At 33.7% G+C, this 24,857-nt stretch overlaps 3 protein-coding genes across 3 annotated transcripts in view; 1 reads left to right on the forward strand and 2 right to left on the reverse strand.

Moving 5' to 3' along the window:
• LOC112048415 (nardilysin) overlaps positions 1-14,804 on the reverse strand; it is a 31,678-nt gene extending 16,874 nt beyond the window's left edge. The window contains exons 1-10 of the mRNA XM_052882974.1: positions 14,556-14,804; positions 13,981-14,191; positions 6,036-6,176; positions 5,299-5,467; positions 4,795-5,003; positions 4,445-4,615; positions 3,908-4,029; positions 2,985-3,105; positions 2,220-2,297; positions 1,617-1,757 (exon numbers count right to left, since the gene is read on the reverse strand). Of these exons, the coding sequence (XP_052738934.1) occupies positions 1,617-1,757; positions 2,220-2,297; positions 2,985-3,105; positions 3,908-4,029; positions 4,445-4,615; positions 4,795-5,003; positions 5,299-5,467; positions 6,036-6,176; positions 13,981-14,191; positions 14,556-14,788 (1,596 nt within the window). The 5' untranslated portion in view covers positions 14,789-14,804. The remainder of the gene's footprint in view (positions 1-1,616; positions 1,758-2,219; positions 2,298-2,984; positions 3,106-3,907; positions 4,030-4,444; positions 4,616-4,794; positions 5,004-5,298; positions 5,468-6,035; positions 6,177-13,980; positions 14,192-14,555) is intronic.
• Positions 14,805-14,939: 135 nt separating this feature from the next.
• On the forward strand, positions 14,940-19,476 carry LOC112048414 (centromere protein J). The gene is made up of 3 exons (XM_024085933.2): positions 14,940-18,411; positions 18,563-18,767; positions 19,037-19,476. The coding sequence occupies exons 1-3, from the start codon at positions 15,224-15,226 to the stop codon at positions 19,166-19,168; spliced, it is 3,525 nt and encodes a 1,174-aa protein (XP_023941701.2). The 5' UTR covers positions 14,940-15,223; the 3' UTR covers positions 19,169-19,476.
• On the reverse strand, positions 19,468-23,401 carry LOC112048413 (39S ribosomal protein L44, mitochondrial). Its single transcript, XM_024085932.2, has 6 exons — positions 23,237-23,401; positions 22,879-23,157; positions 21,512-21,672; positions 20,996-21,122; positions 20,660-20,833; positions 19,468-19,682 (listed from the first exon to the last, which is right to left on the reverse strand). The coding sequence occupies exons 1-6, from the start codon at positions 23,304-23,306 to the stop codon at positions 19,525-19,527; spliced, it is 969 nt and encodes a 322-aa protein (XP_023941700.1). The 5' UTR covers positions 23,307-23,401; the 3' UTR covers positions 19,468-19,524.
• Positions 23,402-24,857: the final 1,456 nt, after the last annotated feature.

The following is a 24,857-nucleotide window of genomic DNA, read 5'->3' on the forward strand; positions in this document are numbered from 1 at the left end:
AATTCTGTTATGCTATGATTTGTGCACCTTTATGGAAATTAAACAATCCAATTTACAAAAAATTCCTAGAGAAATACTCAGGCAAAAGGCAAAACCAAATATGCCTTCTGGCATAGGCCTCCTTTAACTCTTTTCATTGTTGACAGTCACGACCTTTTCTTACAATAAAAAAATGTATAATTATGAAAAGTGTTGTTATATTATACTCCATATTTTATCCATATTTTCGATTTTTTCGTCCATATTTTATGTACATAATTAAGATTGTTTAATACATATTTATCCGGGCCCTAGTAATAATAATAATATTTTCTTAAATTCAGGTTATACACCCATTTAAAATACAAATAATAATTAAATAATAAATCTATAGCAAAGAACCTAATAATATAAATATTAATTAATTATGTACTTAGAATAAAACATTTCTTTATGAGAGCAAAAATTTTTTTTTTACTTTGTTTAAAATTTTTACTCGACTGCAAGAAGGGTTAAAACGTAAAGGGTTATGTTTTCCCGCGTATCTTGTATGTAGATATGTATGTAATCTATACTAATATTATAAAGAGGTAAAGTTTGTAAGTTTGTAAGTTTGTCACATTTTTTAAATGGGGTAATCTTCGGAACTACTGGTCCGATTTTAAAAATTCTTTCACCTGTAGAATGCTACATTATCGGGGAGTGCTATATATTTTATATTGGTATCATATATATTAGCCGAGTTATCACAGATTTTGTCATACAGGTCGGACTGAAAATCCTCTTAAACAGACTTATTCGCATGCGCTGCCTTAACTATTGTGTAAAATTGAAATTAATGTATGGAGACTTTATGTATCTTTAAAAGTTCTACAAAAAAGTCCGCGACACCATATATCTATCTTCTATATATTAGCAGATATAGTACCTTTTGAGTTTTAAAAATTATTAATTTTATATACTTAGGTTTACGTCATTATTTATACAACTAAACTTTAATCCTTATTAAAATAAATTATTTAATAATAACAAGGATATTATGGAGATAAGATTTGCCCTTTACAGTATGTTAATTACTTAAATAGTTTCGGAGATAATACAAAATCTCTAAAAACCGCAGAAATTCCGCTATTACGATTGGTTACGTTAAAAAAAAACCATCACGACGATTGTAAGACACTATACAGTATAGACTCGAGATGAAAAAAAATCATTTTTCAAATACTGCAATATGGGTATCAAATTAAAGGGTATCATATCATCATCATGAGGATTTTCAAGTGATACATCATTGCCATGTTAAAAAACAGTTAGACACTTATATTCGATGCAGTTGGACTATTTTTTTTTTTTATTTATTTATGACCAGAAATATACAAAACATTAATTGGAGGCACAAAAAAATAAACACACAATGTCACACAGTGATGAATGGCTTGATTAAATTACAAAAGGCTTGTTGTTGATTAAAAGATAAATAATAAAATCTTTAATCCCAATCAAAATATGCATATGTCAATCTTTATTAACAATTTTTATTTTTTCAAATAGAAAAGAGAGATCCATAGCATATAGTGGTAAATTGCTGTATTTAGTATTTTATTTATTTTTAATAATAAAATCTTTGCTATGATTACCTTGGGGTCATATTTGTAATACAGTTTATCGCCTGTGATGTAATGCTCGGGCGGGAAGAAATGCATGTTTTCCGACAAAGTTTCAACATAATCCGCTGGCTGAGACTCCTCTTCAAAGCGAAAACTTGTCTCTTCTATTGTCTGAAATAAATATATTGAAATCAATAGGGTAGATGGCTCATATCTTTAATATAAACAATCTGAATTTCGTATAGTACATGAAAAATAAAAGTTAAAGATTACATAGAAAACTTAATTTAAAAATTATGTATTTAATGAATTTTTACAAACGTCAAAAACGCTGTCGTCCATCTTGTGACGTCACGATGTTACTTGATGTCACTAAAGGAATAAACGTCAAACTAATATTAACTAATAATTTTAGCTAACACTACGCTTGGTTAACGTTTAGTGTTAACGTGACGTCATGAGACAGTTAAAATATAGACCACAATGGCTAACAGCGTATTGGCTTGTATTGTCATATTGTCAAAAAAAAAAATATTGTTTTTTTTTGGAAAATTGTCAACTAGTCTATCTAAGCAACTCGATTCTTCAAATATTGTCATAACGTTATAGAAATATAATTAAGGTAAACCATACCTTTATTTCATCATATAAATGTTCTTTTGGTCCAATTTTCTTCAACATATTTATATAAGAAAATATTGCTTCCAGAACCTAAAAAAAACAAAAACATTAGTTACTACAGACAGTTATCTATACTTAAAACAAAACTGTTACAGGTCCAATTCAATACGTTGAATATATTTTATTGAAGGACATTGTATTATCGATACTGAAGCCAAAAAACTCCATTATTTTTTTTCTTGTTTGTCTGTCCATCTTTTTATAATTTCTATTAATATGATTTTTTTTCAAAAATTTGACAACTATAGTTAGATTAGAATTTTTCAAGGTTTGTTTTGATACCAATATGCCCTCTGGGAGGAGGCATCCTTAGTTACGAAGTACTGCTATACTCCGTCCTAGTTTCACCGTCTGTAAGCCGCCCCTACAGTTATTACTCCAATACAAGAAACCCCTTAACCATATTAAAAATGAACTCAAGCTAATTCACACCCCAGCGAGAAAACAAAATAATTTATGAATAAATTTAAGCATCCCTGTTTAATTCTGTTTCGTAAGTATAAAGTCATTGAACTTTGACCTTGTTTAGTCTAAAGTGAATGACCTCAAAGGGAAATACAGGATGTTTTAAAATAATCGTTTTTTTATGGATAATATATATTGGGTACATTATGTGGAATTTCGGTTTAAACACGGAGTATATACACCATAATTAATTTTACAATCAATTGTTATATTAAACAGTTGACAGTTGTCATGTAATAATAGTCGAAGTACCTCGTCAACGTGGTCGAGACCCTCTTTAGTAAGCACAACTTGCGTAGAGAATAAGCTATACATAGATGTGTAGTCGATGCCGCTCTCAGAGTTGCCTGTGTAGATACCTAACGCCCAAACCCTGGAAAATGATTATTTTTAAAAAACTAATAAAACTACACGTTTTTAATGATTAAAATAGCATTCCCATCGGTAAGTCACAAGGCTTTTTTAAAGCCATTGTAGGGCACAGCAGGCTTATTCACTATCTTTGACACTAGTGACATATACGAAATTGAGATTCTATGTAACAGATGTCATCCAGTGCTTACTGGTGGATATCACAAAGTAGGTAAATGACATTTTGTCAATTGACTTGATGTTTATTTTTATAGGTTGATAATAAAAATCAAAATAGTGAATAGGCCAACTGGTCTTCTCTCTACAATGAGGTGGATAAAGGCTTAAACATACCACGCTGCTACAAAGAGTGTTAGCAGTCAGTAGATCATATTTGGCTTTAGCTATCACTAACTGTATCAGGCCGACAATTGTATACTAAATCGAATTCGTCTGGCAGCTGTATTTTATGAAAATGAATAAAATCAATGTAAGATTTCAAGCAGTTATCTTTGAAACACTGTCTGTCAGTTTATAAAGATAATGGAATGAATTTACTGTCAAACAGTTTCTATCAAGTGATATAATTGCCTACCAGGTGGTTGATGATTGTAACTTTATGGAGGATGTGTCATCACAACTTTGGTATGCAATAGAGGTTTTTATAAAAAAAAAAAGAAAAGAAAATCCTATATTTCATAACCCGACCAAACATTCGACACAAAACCATATTAATATTTCATATTAAATATCTAAATAAATAAAAGTTGTTTTTCGTGCAAAAAGTAAAAAATAAAAAAGTCATTCTTTAAAAATAAACTTACTTCTTTCTAAGGTACGACAGTAGACTGCCTTTGCCCTCGTGTCCCAATAAATATGAAATGTACTGATGCGGTTTCGATTCATACTCGGACAGTAGCGACCGCATACACCAAGTTAAGTGTATCTGCAAGCAAGTTACATACAAAATTGTAGACAACTTGGCGGTTAGCGACTGAGGAATTTTAAACTTTTAATCACAGTCATCATCATCATCATTATCAACCCATATTCGGATCACTGCAGAGTTATCAGAATGAGTGGAGATAATTTAATACTTATCCAATCGAAATCTAAATATATAAAACTCAAAGGTGATTGACTGACATAGTGATCTATCAACGCACAGCACAGATGTGCGATAAATATTGTGTCCACGAATGATTTTTTGAGTTGAAATTTATTAATATACGAAACAGTAAATATAGCTGGTGGTTACTTTTGTGTCAGAAAATTCTTTTATCATAACTGAACAATGTCTGAAAAGCCTTCTTTTTTGTCTTTCAAAATGAAAACAGAAATTAAACATGCATGTCACATACCTCTGTAGTATCGCTAATAGGTTTGACGTAGTAAATACTTTTGAACTCCGGTGTGACAGTCTCCGGTTTGAAGGCAAATTCCCTGAAGTCATCTGCAGGCAATTTATTTGTGGGAATTTGCCCGAACGTGTTTATGACGTATTGTTCTAGGGATGCCAGATCCATACGAGCCTGTAACAAATATTAAATATATACTAAACATATTCTTATCTTATACTTATACTTCTCGTCGTCCTGTATGTCGTCCTTCAGGCTGCGCAGGTTGCCCCGCGGGGAACAGGCTCGACAGCAACTGGTCCTTGCGGTCGGAGTCGGAGATGACATCTAGTGGATACGGCAACTGCACCAACCTGTACGGCAACGGTCATCCTGTGCGCGCTGTAGTGGCGCCTCCTGAACTCGTGCGCGGCGCGGCTTAGCTTCTCGTCGTCCTGTATGTCGTCCTTCAGGCTGCGCAGGTTGCCCCACGTGAAGGTGCGCGCCGGGTGCCCCGCGGGGAACAGGCTCGACAGCAACTGGTCCTTGCGATTGGAGTCGGAGGGCCGTGCTATTGCAAATTCTGAAAAAAATATAATTAGGGTCAATTGAGAGTTGAGATCAAACGAGATAAAACTCTAGCAACTCAGTGGTTGTCATCCTTGGTTACAGCTACTAAAAAAAGTGTACTTTAGACGAGCTAAGTCCCGCTTAGTATGTTTAGGATCGTGCAAAGGAATAGGAGTACACTTGGTGAAAAATATCTTATAGGAAGTGATCCTTGCATGTCCTGTTAAGTGTTAGGTCCACTGTTTAAAGAAGAAGGTTTTACAGGTTGTAATAGTAGTTTAGTTATATTTAATGAATTGTTCAATGACCTGACTCGATGGCCTCCCGCTCGCGCTGCATGGCTTCCTTCTTCATAAGCGGGCTCACAAAGAACTGACTGAACATATCCATCGCGTGCGGCAGATGCTTCTCTTGGATTTCGAAGTAGAACGTCGTCAATTCACAGTCTGTCGACGCGTTGTCGGAACCCCCCTTTTTCTGTTGAACAAGGTAAACAATACGTTTAATTTAAATGCACTTAATTTTAATTATTTTTATGATTGGACCTCATTCTAACACTTTTAGCGTCATTATACTGGGGTTCCTTATTCTATCGTTTGTATAAGAAAAAGTACAATAATTATTTGGTACCTAAAGTAGGAGGAATTTATGTTAGCTAGTATCATTCTTAGATCCCATATTAAACGACGTTTTAGGATACTATTAGTAAGTAGAGGCGTTTGGAGTTTAAAGTATAATCACGATTTCAGAGGAAGTTTATATTCATTCCGGGGCATGCACCTCCAACTTTTCAGTTGTGTGCATTTTTAAGATAAAATATGTCTTCCAATCCGCATTGGGTCAGCGTGGTGAACTATTTGGCCTAACCCGAGCTCAGCAGTGAGCCGAATATGGGTTGATAATGATGAACGGTTAATTTTCAATGTTATTGATTATTATAATACAGGCACCATTAAAAGTTCTTTTGAAAAATTGGGCTGAAACACCACTTTCTTCCCAACTCCTGAGTCACTGAGTATTGATTGTACCAAATAAATTGTCTTACCTTGATAAAGGAATCAAACTCATTTTCCTTGGGATATTTCTCGCTGCCCATAAACACCATGTGCTCCACGAAATGTGCGAGTCCCTGTATGTCAGGGGGATCGCTGTAGCTGCCCACTCCGACGCTGAGGGAGCACGCTGCCTGCGGACAAATAGGGATGATAGTTTTTTTTAAGTATTTTACATTTTCTCAAACATGCTTGTAAATTTGACCATTATTTTGACAACCTTCTTCGAGATAAATCGAACTTGCTGCACTGGTCGAGCTGCGGCCGGCAATAGTTGTATGAAAATCCATATTTGTCGTGTTTAGCGGCCAAATAAATATAAATACATATTTGTCGTGTAAATTAAAAATAGAACGATCTTCTACTCCGCAACATGCCGACCAAAGAGGTATCAAAGGTATAATTTAATTATACCTTAATATTGGTAATAATAACCACCATCGTGGTTTGTTCCGAAAACTTTGAGGAGCATTTAAAAATTTTAAGACAAGTAATGAACATTCTTAAAGAAGCTGGCTTAACTGTAAATATAGATAAATGTAAATTTGCACGATCTAGCTTACGATTCTTAGGCTACATAATAGATAAGGATGGTCTACGCACAGATCCTGAGAAAGTGTCAGCTATAATGAACTTCCCAAGACCAAAAAATATTAGGGAATTAAAGAGGTACCGAAGATTTGTAAAAAATTTTTCATTAATCGCAGCATGATTTAACAAAGGGAAAAAGGTATAAAAAATTTGTCTGGACTAAAGAAGCAGATGAAGCATTTTTAAATCTAAAAACGTTACTTACATCTACTCCAGTGATTTCGTGTCCTGATTTTACAAAACCCTTGGTAATTTCTATCTGGCTTGCGCATAGAAAGCTGTTTATTGAAAAAAAAAATTTTTTCTTCAGACCCCAGGACACAGACAGTAGGTCTATAATGGGCATCTGTGCATACATATCTGAGCATACATATCTGAGCATCCCAATATGCACTGAGGGTGGCCACCGAGGGGGTTTTAGTGGTAAGTCCCACATAACCCGTCTTGTCCCCAATAAGTCGGGTATCTCACAAAGAGATTTCCCCCTGAAAAAAAAAAAAAAAAAAAAAAAAAAGGTCTATAATGGGCATCTGTGCATACATACATTTTGTTATCACAGCTGCGAATATTATAACATTATTACTCGTTACATTAAATTGCATTTTTTGACAAAAGGCTCATTTGCAAGCGGTAAAGGGACCGGACCAACTACCCACTCCTAACACAGTCTTTAAAAATATTCTTTAAAAAAAAAGTCGAAACAGAACTAATGCTTTGCGTGTACACATACACGACAATATACCATTAACTATTCAATACAGTGTTATTAATTGCGCATTATGTATGCAAGTGATCACATTCTAATTTATATGCCACAGTACACACGCACTGTCCGAGGTAAACAATTATCAAGTTTACTACAAACGTGGCAGACATTTCCTATTTACGTGTTTTCTATATAAAACGGAATTAAAAATCGTATCAAAATATTAGCAGCTTTTCGCGCTATTTCTATATTGAGATCAAAATTAAAAAGAAACCGAAATATGTTAGTAGAGACCCCTCACAACTTTTAAAGACCTATCAAACGATACCCCACACTATGAAACAAACGAGTAAAAAAAAATCATCCCTAATTTACATGTAGGGGAAAACTTGTATACCCTAAAAAAATATTTTTCAATATTTTATTGTACGAGTTTGTTCACATTTTTAATATACATACTCATGCTTATTTACATCTTTCTAGTATTAATAGTCTCTGCGCTATAGCGCGGACAGAAAGACATGGCGGAACTATAAGGTTACTTGTGGACTACGGAACCCTAAAAACGCGCGGATTACTTACGACTACGTTCGCATGTGACTTCTGTTTTAACATAACCCGTGGGAACTATGGATTTTTCTGAGATGAAAAGTAGCCTATGTGTTAATAATGTAAACAAGCCGATGCACTGTGGTTTCACGTGCGTAGTTCTTTTTTTATTATTATTCTTTACAAGTTAGCCCTTGACTACAATCTCACCTAATGGTAAGTGATGATGCAGTCTAAGATGGAAGCGGGCTAACTTGTTAGGAGGAGGATGAAAATCCACATTCCACACCACTTTTCGGTTTATACACGACATCGTACCGGAACGCTAAATCGCTTGGCGGTAGGTACGTCTTTGTCGGTAGGGTGGTAACTAGCCACGGCCGAAGCCTCCCACCAGCCAGACCTGAACCAATTAAGAAAATCTCAATCGGCCCAGCCGGGGATCGAACCCAGGACCTCCGTTTTGTAAATCCACCGCGCATACCACTGCGCCACGGAGTCCGTGGCACTTTCTAGTAGTAAAAAAATTAAAATAGATTCAGTAGATCCAGAGATTAACCCCTACAACACCACGAACTTTAGTTGTTTATGATACTTTTAGTATAGATAAATAATTGAGTTAATTGACAATTGAGTTAATAAAGCCACCGCAGTTACCTACTCGATTGCGACGAAAGAGTCTTCGGAAAGAAAAAGAAATGTGTGCGCCTCGGGACGCTCGGCAGAAGTGATAACTTAAACCCTCAGACTAATTAAGTAAGGACTAATATGGAATTAATCCTTACTTAATTAGTCACGAACACAAATACACGAACAAAATTGAGGAAAACGAGTGTGATTAGATATTTATTTTATACTAAACTAGAAGTTGTTGACCGTTTACGGAGGTAAATGGAGGATAAGATATTTTTACGGAGCTCTTCAACACGATTACAACTATGAAACATTGTTTCAATAGAGACAGTTTTTTATAATCGCATTAGATCGTCGATCATATACTTTGACAGAAAAGTAACGGCCAGCGAGGCAGGTCCTTATGTAATTTGTCTGAGCTTTAAGCTGCTGCCCTATGCGTGAGAGAATGGGAAGCCAGACAGGATGTATTATGTATATTGTATAACCAATAACCATAGAAAAGAGTCATGTAGGTATAGGGGTATCTTGTAAGATACTTCTAGTAGGAGTTATAAGAGGTGCGAGTAGCTAAAGTGTTTTTCAGATATTAGATAGCATGGTGCGGGTAACATTTCGTTTCGCTCTTGAAAGTTGGCCGCGTTTTGCGATAATAATATGTATTATGGATGTCATAAGGCAACTGTCACCGAACCAAACTACTACTGGGCCAGTTTTACAATTTCTTATGAAAAGCTACATTATTAATTAGTAACACACGTTATATTTTATCTCCATATTGGCACAGGAGTCTGAACTACCGCGGCGGGTCTATATAGAGGTGATTTAAGATAATAACAGAGTCCAGGATCAAGTAAAAGTGGTGCCAGCGCCATACCGTGTCAAGTGAAAATGGTTTTTGGAATATCTATGTACCTAACCTAAACCTACATCTAAACTAATATTATAAAGAGGTAAGATTTGATTTTTTGTTTAGAATAGGCTGCGAAACTACTGGTAAATCTTTCAACAATGGAAAGCTACATTATTAATGAGTAAAACGCGCTATATTTTATCTCCATATTCGAACGCGATCTAAAGATGATATATAGATGACGTAAGATAACATCAGGATCAAGTAAAAGTGGTGCCAGCACCTCATACCGTGTCAAGTGAAAGTGGTTTTTGAAATATCTTGCATCGCTTTCTAGATATCTGTTCAAACGTTTTCTTCACAAATGTAAATACATTCCGACTGTGGCGATACACCTGTCGAAGGTATGATGCGTTAGCACTAAGTTGTGGAATACTATGGAACTACTAGAACTAGTACCAGTGGCGAAGATTAGAATTTAGATAAAGGTAAGCCGTCCCAAAGAAAATGAAATTCATATGGATACAAGTTCCAGTTTCTTATATATCTAGATACAGTACAACAATGGATGGATTTTTAAAGGTAACCGGCGTAACGGCGAGAATCGGTTTGCATGAATGAACTCTTCGCCGCTGATAGCTACAGGGAGGAGGATATGGAGCTTTGGCCCACCAGGCTGCACCAATGCGGGTTGATGGGATTAGGGTGATACTGGGGTTGGGAAGGAAGTTTTGCAATTTCACATTACCTACTCTAGTTAAATGTCTTGTGCACGGCACTGATAAAATATAATATCTTAGAAGAAAGAACAGCTCAGCAGATATTCCATGACCCGACCCAGGAATCGAACCCAGTACCTCGTGTTCCGAAGCTATATAGGCTAACCATTGTACCAAACGAGCTGCAGTACTTCGGTATAGATGAATATTTTATAGAAAACTAGTAGACGTCGCGCGGTTTCATACGCGTGGTTCCCATTCCCATAGGAATACGGGGATAAAATATAGCCTATAGCCTTCCTCCATAAATGGGCAATCTAATACTGAACCAGTAGTTCCTGAGATTAGCGCGTTCAAACAAACAAATTCTTCAGCTTTATAATATTGGTATAGCTAACAAATGTTATAGAGAAGTAAAGTTTGTGGTATTGTATGGGATAATCTATCTGTATCTACCAAACCGATTTCTAAAATTCTATTACCTCTAGAAAGCCACGTTATTTATGAGTGTCATAGTCTATATTTTATCCATGTATTCTCACGGGAACGGGAAGTACGCGAGTGAAACCACAGGGCGTCGACTACTATATTCTATAGTAGGTAAACAAAAGTTACATAAAACCTCTGTCCTAAAATTACGAATACGTGACGAAAACTATTACCGTAATAAAAAAGTTTGTCTCGATCCAATTCACTTGTAGGGTAAATACCTAGGTACGTGTATTTTTACTTTTAATGTAATCACGTCGATCGAAGCCCATTATAAACAATTTAGTATCGTGTTACATTACGCGATGATGCCTTTAGGTAACTGGATTATAAATATAAGATTACCTATTTAACACCGTATACTTAGGTAACTTTATTGTTTAGAAGAACTTATAAATTTTCAATATTGGATAGAAGCACTCTCTACGTACGTTTCACCCCGAAACCGAAGCATTGTAGAGTCAACATCTCCTGAGGATGCTCCGGTTTCGGGGTGAAACGTACGTAGAGAGTATTTTGTCAGACCTGGGTGACGTTGTCGCATGGGTTCGTCGACTTTTCGCGGATGATAGCAAAATAAATAAATCATTATATAATCATTATAAATTTTCCACTAGGTAGGTAAGTACTTACAGTAAAAAAATATTCAAACTAAATTCTAAATTAATTTGTTGTTTAAAAACTCTCGTGCGAATGAGGTATGAGATATTAACCTATTTTAATATCTCATACCTCATTCGCACGAGAGTTTTTTAACGGACGTTAAAAAAGCGTTCAAATATAGTATGAAGTTAAATGAATTAGCCTACTTTAAACGGAAGAGCGGGGCCGCCCGTCACAAGTTACAGTAGCAATACTGCAAACTTAATGGGATGGTTCCAATCACTATACTACTGCTACGTTTGAAAATAATGTACTAATATGTTACATCTTTCGAATCCTTTTAAATAAAAATAAACACCGCATAAATGAAGGTCTATTTCCAACGCCCAAAATTGAAAATGCAACACAGCTGGAAAAAGAGGGTCGTGTTTTAAAAATGTCGTGTGAATATACTTGGGAATCCATTTGAACGCTTTTTTGACGTCCGTTAAAAAGACTCTCGTGCGAATGAGGGCTTAGTTAAGCAATTCGTCAAGTTTGACTATTTGTAATGACTCCACTGGTTCAGAAAGCAGGTTCTGCTGAGAAAAGCCAACAATAAACTTTTTGGGACGCAGAATATGTCACTTGTAAGACTCGGAACTTTAAGAGCAGTGATAGCCCAGTGGATATGACCTCTGCCTCCGATTCCGGAGGGTGTGGGTTCGAACCCGGTCCAGGGCATACACCTCCAACTGTTCAGCTGTGTGCTTTTTAAGAAATTAAATATCAAATGGTGAAGGAAAACATCTGGAGGAAACCTGTATACCAGAGAATTATCTTAATTATCTGCGTGTGTGTAGTCTGCCAATCCGCATCGCGCGTGGGGGACTAAGGCTTAACGCCTCTCATTCTTAGAGGAGACTCGAGCTCAGCAGTGAGCCAAATATGTGTTGATAACGAACGAACCATATATATTATTTAGTATCATTTTCCTCTAACCTACTCGTAGTATATTAGAAATCTCTAGGTCTGTGAACAGGCATAACAATGATTGGCCATGGACTTCACATCAAGGTCATACTAAATAGCTATATATTTCATGGTCATTGTTACGACATGATCACAAATAACAATGTACTCAGAAAGCAATCTATGCAGTTTGCTAGAGCAGATTTTGCCCACAATTTGTTTCTTGAAAAAAAAAGTAACGCATCTCGGGACGCGCGACATCAGTGATAACTTAAATCTGCTATTGTATATGAGAGAAAGGGAAGCCAGAGAGAATGGCGCCGTAATGCGTTACGTTACGAAGCGGCTTACCCTTTCTTATAAAGTCGTAACTTGAAAAAAAAAATTGAATGTTTCTGACAGCAATTATAGCGTTGTAAAGTTTTAAGCGAAGGCTTAAACACGCCTCGAATGTTTCACGTTAATCTACGCATACGCCAGTTCGCGCTTAATTCTTCGATTTCTTTACACTTTGCGACAAAGGGTTCGCCACAGAACAGAAAACGCTAAAATATAAGAGGTTCGCTAACTATGGTCGCGAGTGTGGAACAAATGACGATTTCTGTCGCATATCACGCCGGCGTTTTGCGGCGTGATTCGCGCCGTGAATATGAAGCGGCGTTAAATATGTATGGTTATTGGTTAGTGAATGGTGGAACTTTCATTTATACTACTATTAATATTAAAAAGAAAGTTTGTGAAGTTGTAGGGATTAATCTCCAGATCTACTGAACCAATTTTGAAAATTATTTAATCAATAGAAAACCACATTATTTGTGAGTGTCATAGACTGTATTTTTCCCCTAAATCCCATAACTACACTTGTGAAACTGCAGGATGTCTGTTAGTATCTTTTAATTTCATAACCAATGTTATTTCATGTAAATTATGCATATTTTATTGCATATTCAAATCACATTGTTTTACTGCAGTTGGTCAGTTTAACAATATAATTATTATTGGTTATTGACAATTATTACTAGTTTATATTAAAAGCAAACATCTATTAAGATTATTAAGATTATATTTACCTTAGTTGTCAAAAAGCTGGCACAAATATGCATGACTGTATGTATTATTAAAATTAAGATATTATTTATGTCGACTTTTATGTGCAACATGTAATAGTACATGTTGTTGTTCTTTTTATTTTCTAACCAGTAGTAAAACACTGTTGGTAAAAAGTGCACAGCAGTATGTGTTAATTTTAGAGCAAGAATATATCCAGATAAAGTTAGCTCTAAGAGTCTAGTTACTTTCCATGTGTTCTGTAAATATTTTATAATATGGCATAGTCATAACGAAAATTGTAGTGGTAATAAAAAAGTTGGTAACAAGTAACTATCTATCTATGCAGTAATATAAAGACAAAATAAAGAAAGAGTTAAAATTATGTATAGTGAAATTATTTTTAAATAATTATATCTGCCAAATATATTGAGCATGCACAAGATACTTTGGATGGACGATGGATAACATACTGTATGTGAACCTCTTCATCATCAGTCTATTTTTTAAATGATCTGTTTATAAAATATAGTAGTTTGTCCCAATCACACATCTTCAAAGCATGTTTATGGGCTTAGGTTGATAATGTTTGAATGTTTAACCATTATCAATAACTAGGACAGTTAGCTTAGAATGATTATGTAATAACTACTCAACACCTATTAATGCTTGAAAGAAATAATTTATTACCCAACTCAGAATTCAAACCCAGAACCTCACAATTCATAGACAAACCACTGGAGCAACAAATGGCCTAATGTTATCAAATTATAAAATACGAAAAAAAAATTACTGACCAGTTTTTCCTCATCAAATTCAGCACGTCTCTTAGTTCCATGTTGATCACTGGCCGCAGACTGGCCTGACTTGGCACCATCGCTCTCCTGTTCAGAACTCTCCCCTGTGCCACTACTCTCCTCTTCACTTGAACTACTGCCATCAGTGATGAACTGTCTACTAGGGTCTGATATCAGGAGTGCTGTCAGACCATTCTCTAGTCTTATGGTCCTGGTGAAAAAATATGTTTTGGGTTACTTACGCATGTCTGGGCAATTGTTATATTTTCATATCAGGGAAACCAACAGCAATAAAAAAAATATTATTAAAATCCAGTAAGAACTATCCTTAATTTAAATACTATTTATTTAATAAAATTTTATTTAAATTGGTCATTTTATTTTAATAACAAAAGTTTGATTGACGTAAATATTACCGATTTTGCTGCAGAAGTTGTAATTTACATTAAACTTCACAAAATCCAGACTAAATAAAAATCGCTATCAACATAACCTAGCTACAAACTACCTTGAGAGAACTATATTAAGATAAACTAAAAACAAATAATTTATTGTAGGAAATAATTTATACATACTTGTAAAGTTTTTTATCAGATACAGATTTGATTGGTTCAGGAAGAACTTCCACTTTCTCCTTTCTATTGGTCACGGTAACCGTCTTAGGGGAATTCTTCACTACTTTCATTTCAGGTTTAAATTTTGGAGCCCGGTGAAAGCTATTCCTTTTAGACATTGTGGTGAGTAATGTGTGTTTTGCCTGCAGATTTCCCGATGTTATTTGAATGATTCTCGACAAAAAATTTGGCATTTATTGACAGCACATTGACATTCAATTGACATAACCGAGGAGTTGCCATAAATGGAAGGCTAATTTAGAAAAAAGACTTAACTTAACATTAAGCATTCTTTAATGTAAGGATTCTTGCTTTGTTTTGTTTCTATTAAAATATTTTACAAATTAACAACAATGTAAAACAATTAAGAATATGTGGTCCACCGATTTAATGAAAATAATGCCAGTGTTGATTTAAATAAAAAAAATGACAAATCTCAAAAAGGCTAGAACCCGGACTTTGTCGCGCCTTGAAATCAATTAAAAATGTAAAAAGTAACAACAGAAAAGTCAAATTTCAAAATCAAACTTTTGAAAAAGTTGCAACGAAGTCAAAACTATTTTAAAGTAGCATTTAATTTCTATAGACTTAGATGTAATTAGATCAAGATATTTCATATAGACAAAACAATGGACCATTCTTACTCAGACGCAGATGTTTCTTTATCTCCTTCTCAAATTTTGGAACGCTTACAAATGCTGCGGCAGTGGCAACTATTACAACGAGGGAAACTACAAAAGCAACAGTTGCAATATCACGAATCATCTGAAATTACTTCGACCATAACGGAATTAGTAAGCCACTTTAGCAATAGCACCAGTTATAATACATTTCGTACATTGTTACAATCATCGCAAGATGAAACTGACGAAAATTCACCCCAATTACGAGCAAGCATCCAAAACAATATATCCAGAAAAACTGGCTTACAAAATGCGATGGACGGAGTGTCTGTATTAAATTTGTCTGGAGAGTCGGAAAATATAGAGAGTTCGCCTATTTCTTCGAGGAGTATAATATCAGAGAAACAAGATACAAGTAATCAACAATCAGTGCATGTTACTGATACAAAAACCTTATCAAAGAAACAAATATCTTTAGATGATATGCCAATACTTTCACCTAAAAAAGATTTTGAAGCTCTGATTTCAGAAAAACTCAAACATGAAGTTACTACCGTTAATCCTAAACAAATACAAAATGGCAAAAAACCATTTTTAAAAAGGGGGCAAGGTACAGCTCGTTTTGGTCTAAAGAAGAATGATTTTAAAATACAAAATACAAGATCTTTACCTTGGAGAAAATCAGGATTGGTTGAAAAACTGAGTGCAAAAAATAATGTAAATAAATCCAAAGAGAATATACAAAACACTAAAGTTCAAGTACAAATTGTAGTTGACAAACCTAAAACTGTTTCTCCTTTAAAGACTAATAATCTTCCACTTTTGAAAAAACCAGCGAATGGAGTAAGTTCTACATATCAAACTGGCAACAATGACCAAATTTTACCCACAAGCAAACAAATTGACAATATTTCAAATAATGGAAATTCTAGCAATGTATCTGACAATATTTTAGACCCAGTTATTAAATATCCTAAAGGAAAACATCCATTATCCACTAATAAAGAAAAAACATGGGCAGCTATGTTTACTAAAGAACAAGATGACTTTTTAAGGAAGCTCAAGCAAAGTGAATATTACAAAAATTTTGCCTCGCCTGCTAAAAGTACACTTTCTGACATAAGTTGTGATGAACAACTATCAAACATACAACAAAGTAGGGAAGACACTGAACAAAATATGTTTGAACTAATAGAAAACAAAGTATCTCATGAAAGTTTTGCTATAGATAACTCTTTCTTTAGCCGTTTTCTAAGAAAAGATGACTTAGAATGTTCTGGTGAAAGTACACCACAAGTTTTGCAAAAATGCTTGTCCAAAAATCCAAATTTAATACATATCCTGCCTGACCTAATGCAAAGAAAACGAAACAATGAGTCTTGCAGTGATGTAGGGACTTGTGATAGTGACTACACAGAATGTAGTGAAAATTGTTCCTCTGTGTCTAGTTGCTGTTCATGCAAAACTGTAACTCAAAGTATTTTGAATACACCTTGTAATCAAAAAGATACCAACGAAAAAGGTCCTAAAATAGTTCATCAGACTAAAAATGTGACAGACGATAAAAAAGATGTACAATGTCATAACAACAGTGTGACAGCTGCAAATGAAGAAATGAATAGTAACATTGCTGAAATGAATTCCAAATTAATAGCCACCAGTGAACTGCTCAAAGATAGACTTCGAGAATTGGAAGATGAAATTGAAACCTTTAGAAAAGAAAATGCAAATTTAAATAAAATGCGTGAGGAGATAGACCTTGAGCGTCAAAAGTTTTATGAAGAGAAAACTTCCTTTGAACAAAAGTTTAATGAAGAGAAAATTCTATCTGAATATTATTTAGCAGAGGAAAAAGAAAAACTAGCTAAGCAGAAACAGATGTATGAGAGGTATGTAAGAGAAATGAGAGGTCGCCTTAGTAAAAAAGAAAAAGATGAAGTTGTAAACTTAAAAAAAGAAATACATGATCTTAAAGAAGAGATAAAGTTAAAGGATGCTAAATCAACATCTACAATTGCACGTTTACGTAATCAAATCAAAATTTTGGAGAAAGATAAAAAAGGTCTTGAAGATGAAGTTGACAAATTAAATAAAGAAAATAGAAGAATTCAGCATAGTAATGAGATTACACGAAGATTAACTAACCTCAAGTATTTAGAGCAGATTAATAAAAAACTTTCGAACATGGCTACAAAAGATAGTCAATCAGAAGTGAAATTAGATTCAGATGTTAAATATCGTTCCTATGAAATTGAAAGACAAAGCAGATCTAGAAAAAGTCAACAATTTACAAAAACTTTACCTAAACCAAGAGCGAAAAGTGTGCCAAACTTAAAAGTTACTTCTCGGTATGCAAAATATTTCAGTCAAAAAGATTCAAAAAGTGATAAAGATAGATTTAAAACTACACATGATGAAAATCATGAAATATTCCCAGGGTCTTATGAAGATAATGTAATAAATAGTGACAATGAACTTAACTTAGATATGTCGAAAATAAACAGAAGTAACTCTGATAGTGAAGAAGAAAACAACTTGGAAAAAATATACAATGAAAGATTCAAATCACCATCTCCCTATAGTAAAAGAACTAGCACATCAACTTCTGATAACAGTCCGGAATTTATAAATAGTAAAGTTGGGAGCTGTAATGATTTTTTTATAAGCAAACCTGCTACAAAGTTAAAACAAGCATCTTCACATGAACAGATGTCTTATTATATGAGTTCAAATGCATCTAATTCATCCACTTTAAGCAAAAGAAGGTCAAATGAACATAGAATGACACATGAGGATTCTGATCCCTTAAGATCAAATCAAAGAACCAAATCTCCAGTTTCAATTCTTAGCAATCATTCATCTTCGAGTCAGAAATTGGGAACGGTTATCAACAAAGAAGTATTGTCTGATGCCAGAATGATTCCCAGTCCTGAGCCAGGAATCAAAACAAGCTCCGCAAGAACAAATTTAAATCCGATAGAGATACGAAAGCCAGATGGTACAAAAGAACTGAAATTCCCAAATGGTAATGTAAAGTTCATTTCAGCAGACAACAAATACAGCAAGTTCATATATTACAATGGGGATATAAAAGAAAACTTTTACAATGAAGGCAGAATTAAGTATTATTATGCAGAAACCAAAACATTCCATACAACACATCCTGATGGATTAGAAGTTCTGGAATTTCCAGAGTAAGTTCAAAATTCATTTATTCAAGTATAATCTCTTTAGGAGTCAATTTCAGATTTAGTAGTGCCTCTACTATCCGAAAAATTGTATTTTATTCATTTTTACACATACAATTCCATGTATAACACTAAGTTTGAGTTCCTTTTATTACAGTGGTCAAGTAGAAAAACGTTACAAAGATGGTTCATCAGAAATAAGATTGCCAAATGGTAGTGTGCGATACTTTGATCCTAAGAATGATCATGTCCGTGAAGAATGGAGGTTTCCTGATGGTGCTGCTCTAACTGTCTCGGCCAGTGGAGAACAAAGAATTGTATTTCCTAATGGACAAATAGAAGTTCATGCTAAAGATCATAAGGTAAGCTTATTCAATATTTATTGAATATTTATTGCAGCAAAAACGGCTTCAAAGTCACACACTTCACCAATTATGTGTCTCAGAAAGCCTATTATTTACTCCTCTACCTTCGCCTTGTTGTATTCTCAAAAAAAAATTACCAAAAAAATACAGATTGTTTTTTGTTGTTAAACAACAAAAATTCTGTAATTGTGATTTCAAATGAGAACTTATCTAAAATGTAGAACTATTTTGATGTAATTCAAAGTGAAAATGTAACTTTGTTGTAGCGACGTGAATTCCCTGATGGAACAATAAAACTGGTGTACAGTGATGGTACGTCAGAAACTCGATATGCATCTGGTCGAGTAAGGATTAAAGATAAACACGGAAATCTGATAATGGACTCATCTGCTTCTTGATAATATCAGTAAACAATTCATCCCTTGAATTATTTTGAAACATTTAAAATTAGCTTGAATCTTGTTGAATGTATAAACACAATTTTCTGAAGTTACTCAGCTCTTTCAATACTTGTGAAGTTTGAAATTGATTGTGATTGTATATAAATTAAAAACTGTGATTTCTAGTGCCTTGAAAGATGTGTTCTTATATTATGTGTGACAATAATAATTAAATTTTATAATAATTATTATGTAAGGTGTATTTAATAAAATTGTTTTAGTGAATATTTAAAATGTAAGAATAAATTAAAACTATATTTATTTAATAGCTATTTATTTTAGATAATCCTTAATTTATACTAAACAATAAAATTTCAACTGGCAGACACTTGATATCTTGATTTAGAGCTTGATTTTGGTATGCCATTTAGCTTGAAGTTAATTGGATATTGATTTTCTTCAGTGCCAAATATCTTCTTCAAAGCTTCTCTTGCAGCCATTTCTTTGGCAGTTGCAATGGTTTCACCAAAACCTGAAATCAACAAAATTTTCATATGAAATCAACATAAAATATTATTTTTTACTCCAAACACTTTTTAGTCTTCTCAGAAAGAACCAGGCCAGTCCTCTAGTTCTATAATATAATAGTCTCTATTTATGAATATGAAATATATCCAAGTTACAATTGTAGTGGTAATCACAGAACTCAGAATACCTACCAAGTTCTACCATAGTACCCCTTGAAGTTTGTAATCTTTAATCAATTTTTCAAACTAGCTCAGAATATAAATTGTACAGGATTGGAGGTATTTTATGAAGTTGTTACGACTTATGGTATAAATAAGAGGTTATATGATGACTTGAGTCCAGTTCTTTGTAACGCAGCGTGAACGCCGTCACGCTGCTAGTCGCGTTAGTGATTTTGTGTAATGTTTTGAGTTGTAATTATTCATCATGAATTTTTTTGGGCTTAACTTGGACATGGAGAACATGTCGGCAGGGGAGGTGAGTTTTAATGCAAGGATCTTTTAAACCTACTTTTAAGGTCATAAGTCCTGAGACCTGCTTGAGGTGTTTCCTCTACCACAAAATGATGGTACAATCATTTAATTGCTGTCTCTATAACCACATTATAATATTAACTTTTACAAAATGATGTGTGATTGTTATATATTATGATAATTATATTGATGTCAGATATATTTCAAAATTTCAAAGTATCAGTTAATGAGCTTTATATGCAAATCATTATGCTATAGCATTTTTATATTTGTCTATTGTTTTTCTTTTTTTGATCTTAACATGTTCAAAAAGGTCAAAATATATAAACACAACATCAATAACACTCTAATAAAAAAATATCATTTACTGCTGAACATAGAACCCCTTCATTTTTGGAAGTCAGTTAAAAACTAAACTATGACCATAGCAGTAATAGTTTACAGTACTATGGACAGCCTAATACTCTATATGTATATATTTTATATGTTATGGTATCAATTACTATACCTGAAGATAACATTTTCTTGTCTAAGTACAGACCAACCCTGTAGCAGGCAAGTAGTGTATTTTTCCCAACCTCTCCAATTAACCTTGGTTCAAGATTGCTGCCAGTTTTAGCTATCAGATCAGTCAACATTATCCAAGGTTCTTCTATGTGCCAGAATTCATTTACATCTTGTCCTATGAATTTAGAGAAATTAAATTTCTGAATAAAATTTTATTTACATTTTGCACAAACAAATTATTACTACTTTGCACAAACAGCCAAACATTAAACTTATCTGACCATTTCTTAAATTAAACTTAAATTTACAAATATTTTTAGAACTAATGTCTCTTTACCTTGCAAATTTGTAATAACAAAATCCCTCACAAAATGTGCAGTTTGCTCCTCACCAGAAGAGTGCAATAAAGCTCCAACAATGGCTACAAAGGCATTAGCTAATGTAGTATTGTCTACTGGATATTCCTAAAAAAAATTAACAAATTATGAATGAATTAATTATTATTTGCCTATAAACAAGAAATTAAACAGCAATCTAAATTAAAATTAAAAGTTTTTATAACTGATTGTTATGTCACCTGGGTTCATGGCATTAATGCTGAGCTCATAATATATTATTACATAATAAATAAAATAATTAACAACATTAAAAAACCTGACTGCATAAAATATAAATAAATGAAAAAAAAAAGAAAACAAGTTCAATCCAGAAGTGTAGAAAGCAATTAGAAAACAATTCCATAGTTTCTTGTTTATAATCTAAAATATTAAGTAAAATAAATATAAAACTATTGCATAATTTAGGAAATGTTAAGGAATGTCCTCCTTGAGGCATCCATAACCAAACTACTTACATCAGCTAAAATTATATCCTTTGTTCCAAGATGCAGAGACACATTTGCTAAAACATTTTCACTCATAAGGTGGTCACATATACCATTTATACCTTCTATGGGAAACTTTGGTAGTGCTGCCTCTAAGTATAGCTGTATATACTGTTTCATGAATTTTCTGCCTGTAAAGAAGTTAAACAAGTAATATATTCATCATTCAAATATTATAACTTTTACAACTAAACTAACTCTGACAGATATTTCAGAGAATTGGTTTTGGAAAAGTCTACCAAGATTTGTTGATTGCCTGGAATTACAAACATTTTTGTTCACATAATATTGTAATACTGGGAGTTATTGTAATATGTGAGAGACTAACATTCTGAAGGACCACATGTAAAAGTAAATTAATATTATGAACTAACTAAAAATGGTTATGTGGTTAGTCTGTATGCGATAGAAGTAGGTGCGAGGGAATTACCAGCAAAATCTCTTTATCTTGCTTAAAAACCTGGGCCTTTCTAGAACAGCAGCAAGTTCTATATTAGAGCTGGAATCCAAAGCTGCTGCAGTAGAATCTTACCAAATTTGGCTAGGCAGAGAGAACTACACAAGCGGAGAAGGGGAATGTTCTCATTGTCAAGGTCCTATGGTCACAAGTCCAGGACTCTGCTCTGAGTTTTCTCTCTGCCATGCGATGGAGCCGGCACCCGCAAAGTGAATCCAAGGAATGCTAAGATATTCATCTCATTTAGTCTTCATGGAAAGGACTTTAGGGAATTCAGAAATGTATAATTAATCCTATAATGACAATGGAGTTAAAATATTGTGTCTACAGTCATTTCATATCATTGAAAAATGTTCATGGGTTTTGTCAAGGGACCCAGAATCTGCTCTGAGTTGTTCTTTCTGCCACACAATGGATCCGACACCCACACATATCCATCAAATTCTGCATTTGTCTCTAGTTATAAAAGAGTATATTTTTTTCTATTATCAGCTTATTCCTCATCCCATAGAAATTATCAAAAACTTACATTTTATACTTGAACAATTAAGGAACTGGACCTTTGAAACCTGCTAACTTCCAAAGTCACCACAGTAAATACTCCATAATCATCTACCATATTTACCAACAAACAAACTTATGGCTCTCATTCTATAAGTTTTATCCATTTTGTAATTGACTTTTAGTTTTACACTTTTAGTCACTTTACCAGTTGGATGGAGCTGTGATTGTGTTAAATGCTCCATTAAGGAATATAACACAAACACAAAGTTCTTTTAGGACATGGTGAAACACTTAATAACATTAAGATCAAGTTAAATGCTATAGCAGCCTGTAAAATAGGTCTTAACATAAGATTTTGATTTAAAACATTATTTACCTTCTTCAGCTAAATTCCTATTATCCTTCATTTGTATATCAAATTCCATTTCTTTCTGTTTCATTTCCTCTTTGATCACATATGACCGATCAGTAAAAGCTTGAAGTAGAAGATCAGGGTCAAAATTTTCATTCAGGCGCTTGCCGAAAGCATACATCTCCGCCTCTAAATTCCACTCTAAGAATGTGTTTCTTGGTTTTATTACTTTACCACCCTGCTTGTCTTCACGTCTTTTCAATACCATTAAAGTGGGTGCCACATACCGGTGAATTTCTTTCCCTAAAATATAAATTTGATATTTTTACTAACACACTGATCGAAGCATAAACATTTAGGTTATAGAATTAAAAAAACTTACTTTGTCCACCAATGTAAACATTTTTAAAACCCCCCGTCACTAATGGTAAGTAACGTCTAATAAACGCCATTACAATTCTTTTTAGATGTGCTTTTATTCAATTAGAACATTTAGAAAAATTAATTAAAAACTGACATGACATTTATTTACAAAAACAATGAGACAAAGACAAGCAAAAGCAAAGCAAGTCAGACAGACAACTTTGACAGCACAGATTAATAAGTCTACGTATTTGACAGTGTAATGACAAATGGGTTAACGACATCTGTGCATCGCAACTCTATATGGCTAGTTATGCTAGCCACAGGCCACAAATCCAATAATACACTGTAATCTTTGCCACAAATGAAGATGCTAACCAGCACTAGCCAGTTAAAAAAAGGCGAAGGTTATAAAGAGCTAGAATGGAGCTAGAACTCTAGAGCCTTTTAGAAAAAAAAGAAAGAAGAAGAAAGAAAAAACATTTATTTAAAAAATTGTGCCATACACCACAATCTAAAGTAGTTGAAGCATCAAAAACCACTTCGTCATGTTTGGCACAACCTTGAAAAAAGGTAACAGCTCAGAATTGTGCCGCATAAACCATGCAAAGTATTTGGCCAAGCGGCATAGATATACAAGGTGTCCCGTAATTAATGGATAAAACGCAAACGGTAGATACACCACCGAATTATCTAAAACTTATTTGAATAGTTTTCCAATAAATCCCTATTTTTCTTTTCGGATCTTTCAAATCTTGAATCAGTTTTTTCAATGCTGTAGCTGCTGGAATTAAGATTTTGAAGATCTGATTTTTGTTAAACATTACGGATTAAATTACCAATGTACTATAATACTATTTTTGTAAATAATGTTTTATTTGTTTTGTACAAGACGCTTTGAATCTCTTTGAATGCTATAATTATTTTTCTTTGACCCAATAAAAAAATGTCATGTAAAAAAAATTATGAAGCTGTAGTGTACTATCATTTTTTTTTACTTGGTCACCATGGGGAATTTTGGAAAACTATTCAAATTAATTGTAGATAATTAGGTGGCGTATCTACCAATTGCGTTTTATCCATATATTTACGAGTCGGTGCAAGGTTTTATACATTAATTACGGGACATGTATATGCACAAAAATTAAGGGAGCAGAAAAAAAATCCAAATTTTTGGGGGATTTTCAACAGGCTGTAACTTATACAAAAATGGTCGTACAGCAAAAAAATAAAAAGCAAATTGTAGCTCTAAGTGTTTAGTTTTTGGATCTGAGTTTGAAAATTTTTTTTTTGAAAATATTGTTCGAGAAGAAAACCACCGAAAAAAAATTTTTCGAAATTTTTTTGGTTTTTTTTTTAAATCTACCGACGTGGAATAAATTTTTTCGAGTCAACCTCTATATGGACCGGATAGCTTGTTTATTCAGATTTAATTTCGTTTTTTTTAAATCTCGATACGAGCATTTCTCGCTGAGATATCGATGTTTGAATGGAAAAAGATCATTTTGTCTTTGATTACCAATATCTCAGCAACCAATGATCGCACAGAAATTTTGAGGTTGGTTTTAAAAACTTGAATAAAATCTCTACAAGAATTGGCAATTGAATTTTGAAAAAAAAAATTTTTTTCAATCATTACA

Source organism: Bicyclus anynana, chromosome 8 (assembly GCF_947172395.1).
Source record: "Bicyclus anynana chromosome 8, ilBicAnyn1.1, whole genome shotgun sequence".
NCBI classification, from domain to species: domain Eukaryota; kingdom Metazoa; phylum Arthropoda; class Insecta; order Lepidoptera; family Nymphalidae; genus Bicyclus; species Bicyclus anynana.

Coding starts and splice junctions, on each gene's coding strand:
- LOC112048413 (XM_024085932.2), bottom strand. CDS start 23,306: ATGGCGTTTATTAGACGTTACTTACCATTAGTGACGGGGGGTTTTAAA. Junction 23,158..23,236: donor TGTTTACATTGGTGGACAAA/GTAAGTTTTTTT, acceptor TTTATATTTTAG/GGAAAGAAATTCACCGGTAT. Junction 21,123..21,511: donor AGGATATAATTTTAGCTGAT/GTAAGTAGTTTG, acceptor AATTTTTTTTAG/GAATATCCAGTAGACAATAC.
- LOC112048414 (XM_024085933.2), top strand. CDS start 15,224: ATGGACCATTCTTACTCAGACGCAGATGTTTCTTTATCTCCTTCTCAA. Junction 18,412..18,562: donor GAAGTTCTGGAATTTCCAGA/GTAAGTTCAAAA, acceptor CTTTTATTACAG/TGGTCAAGTAGAAAAACGTT. Junction 18,768..19,036: donor TTCATGCTAAAGATCATAAG/GTAAGCTTATTC, acceptor ACTTTGTTGTAG/CGACGTGAATTCCCTGATGG.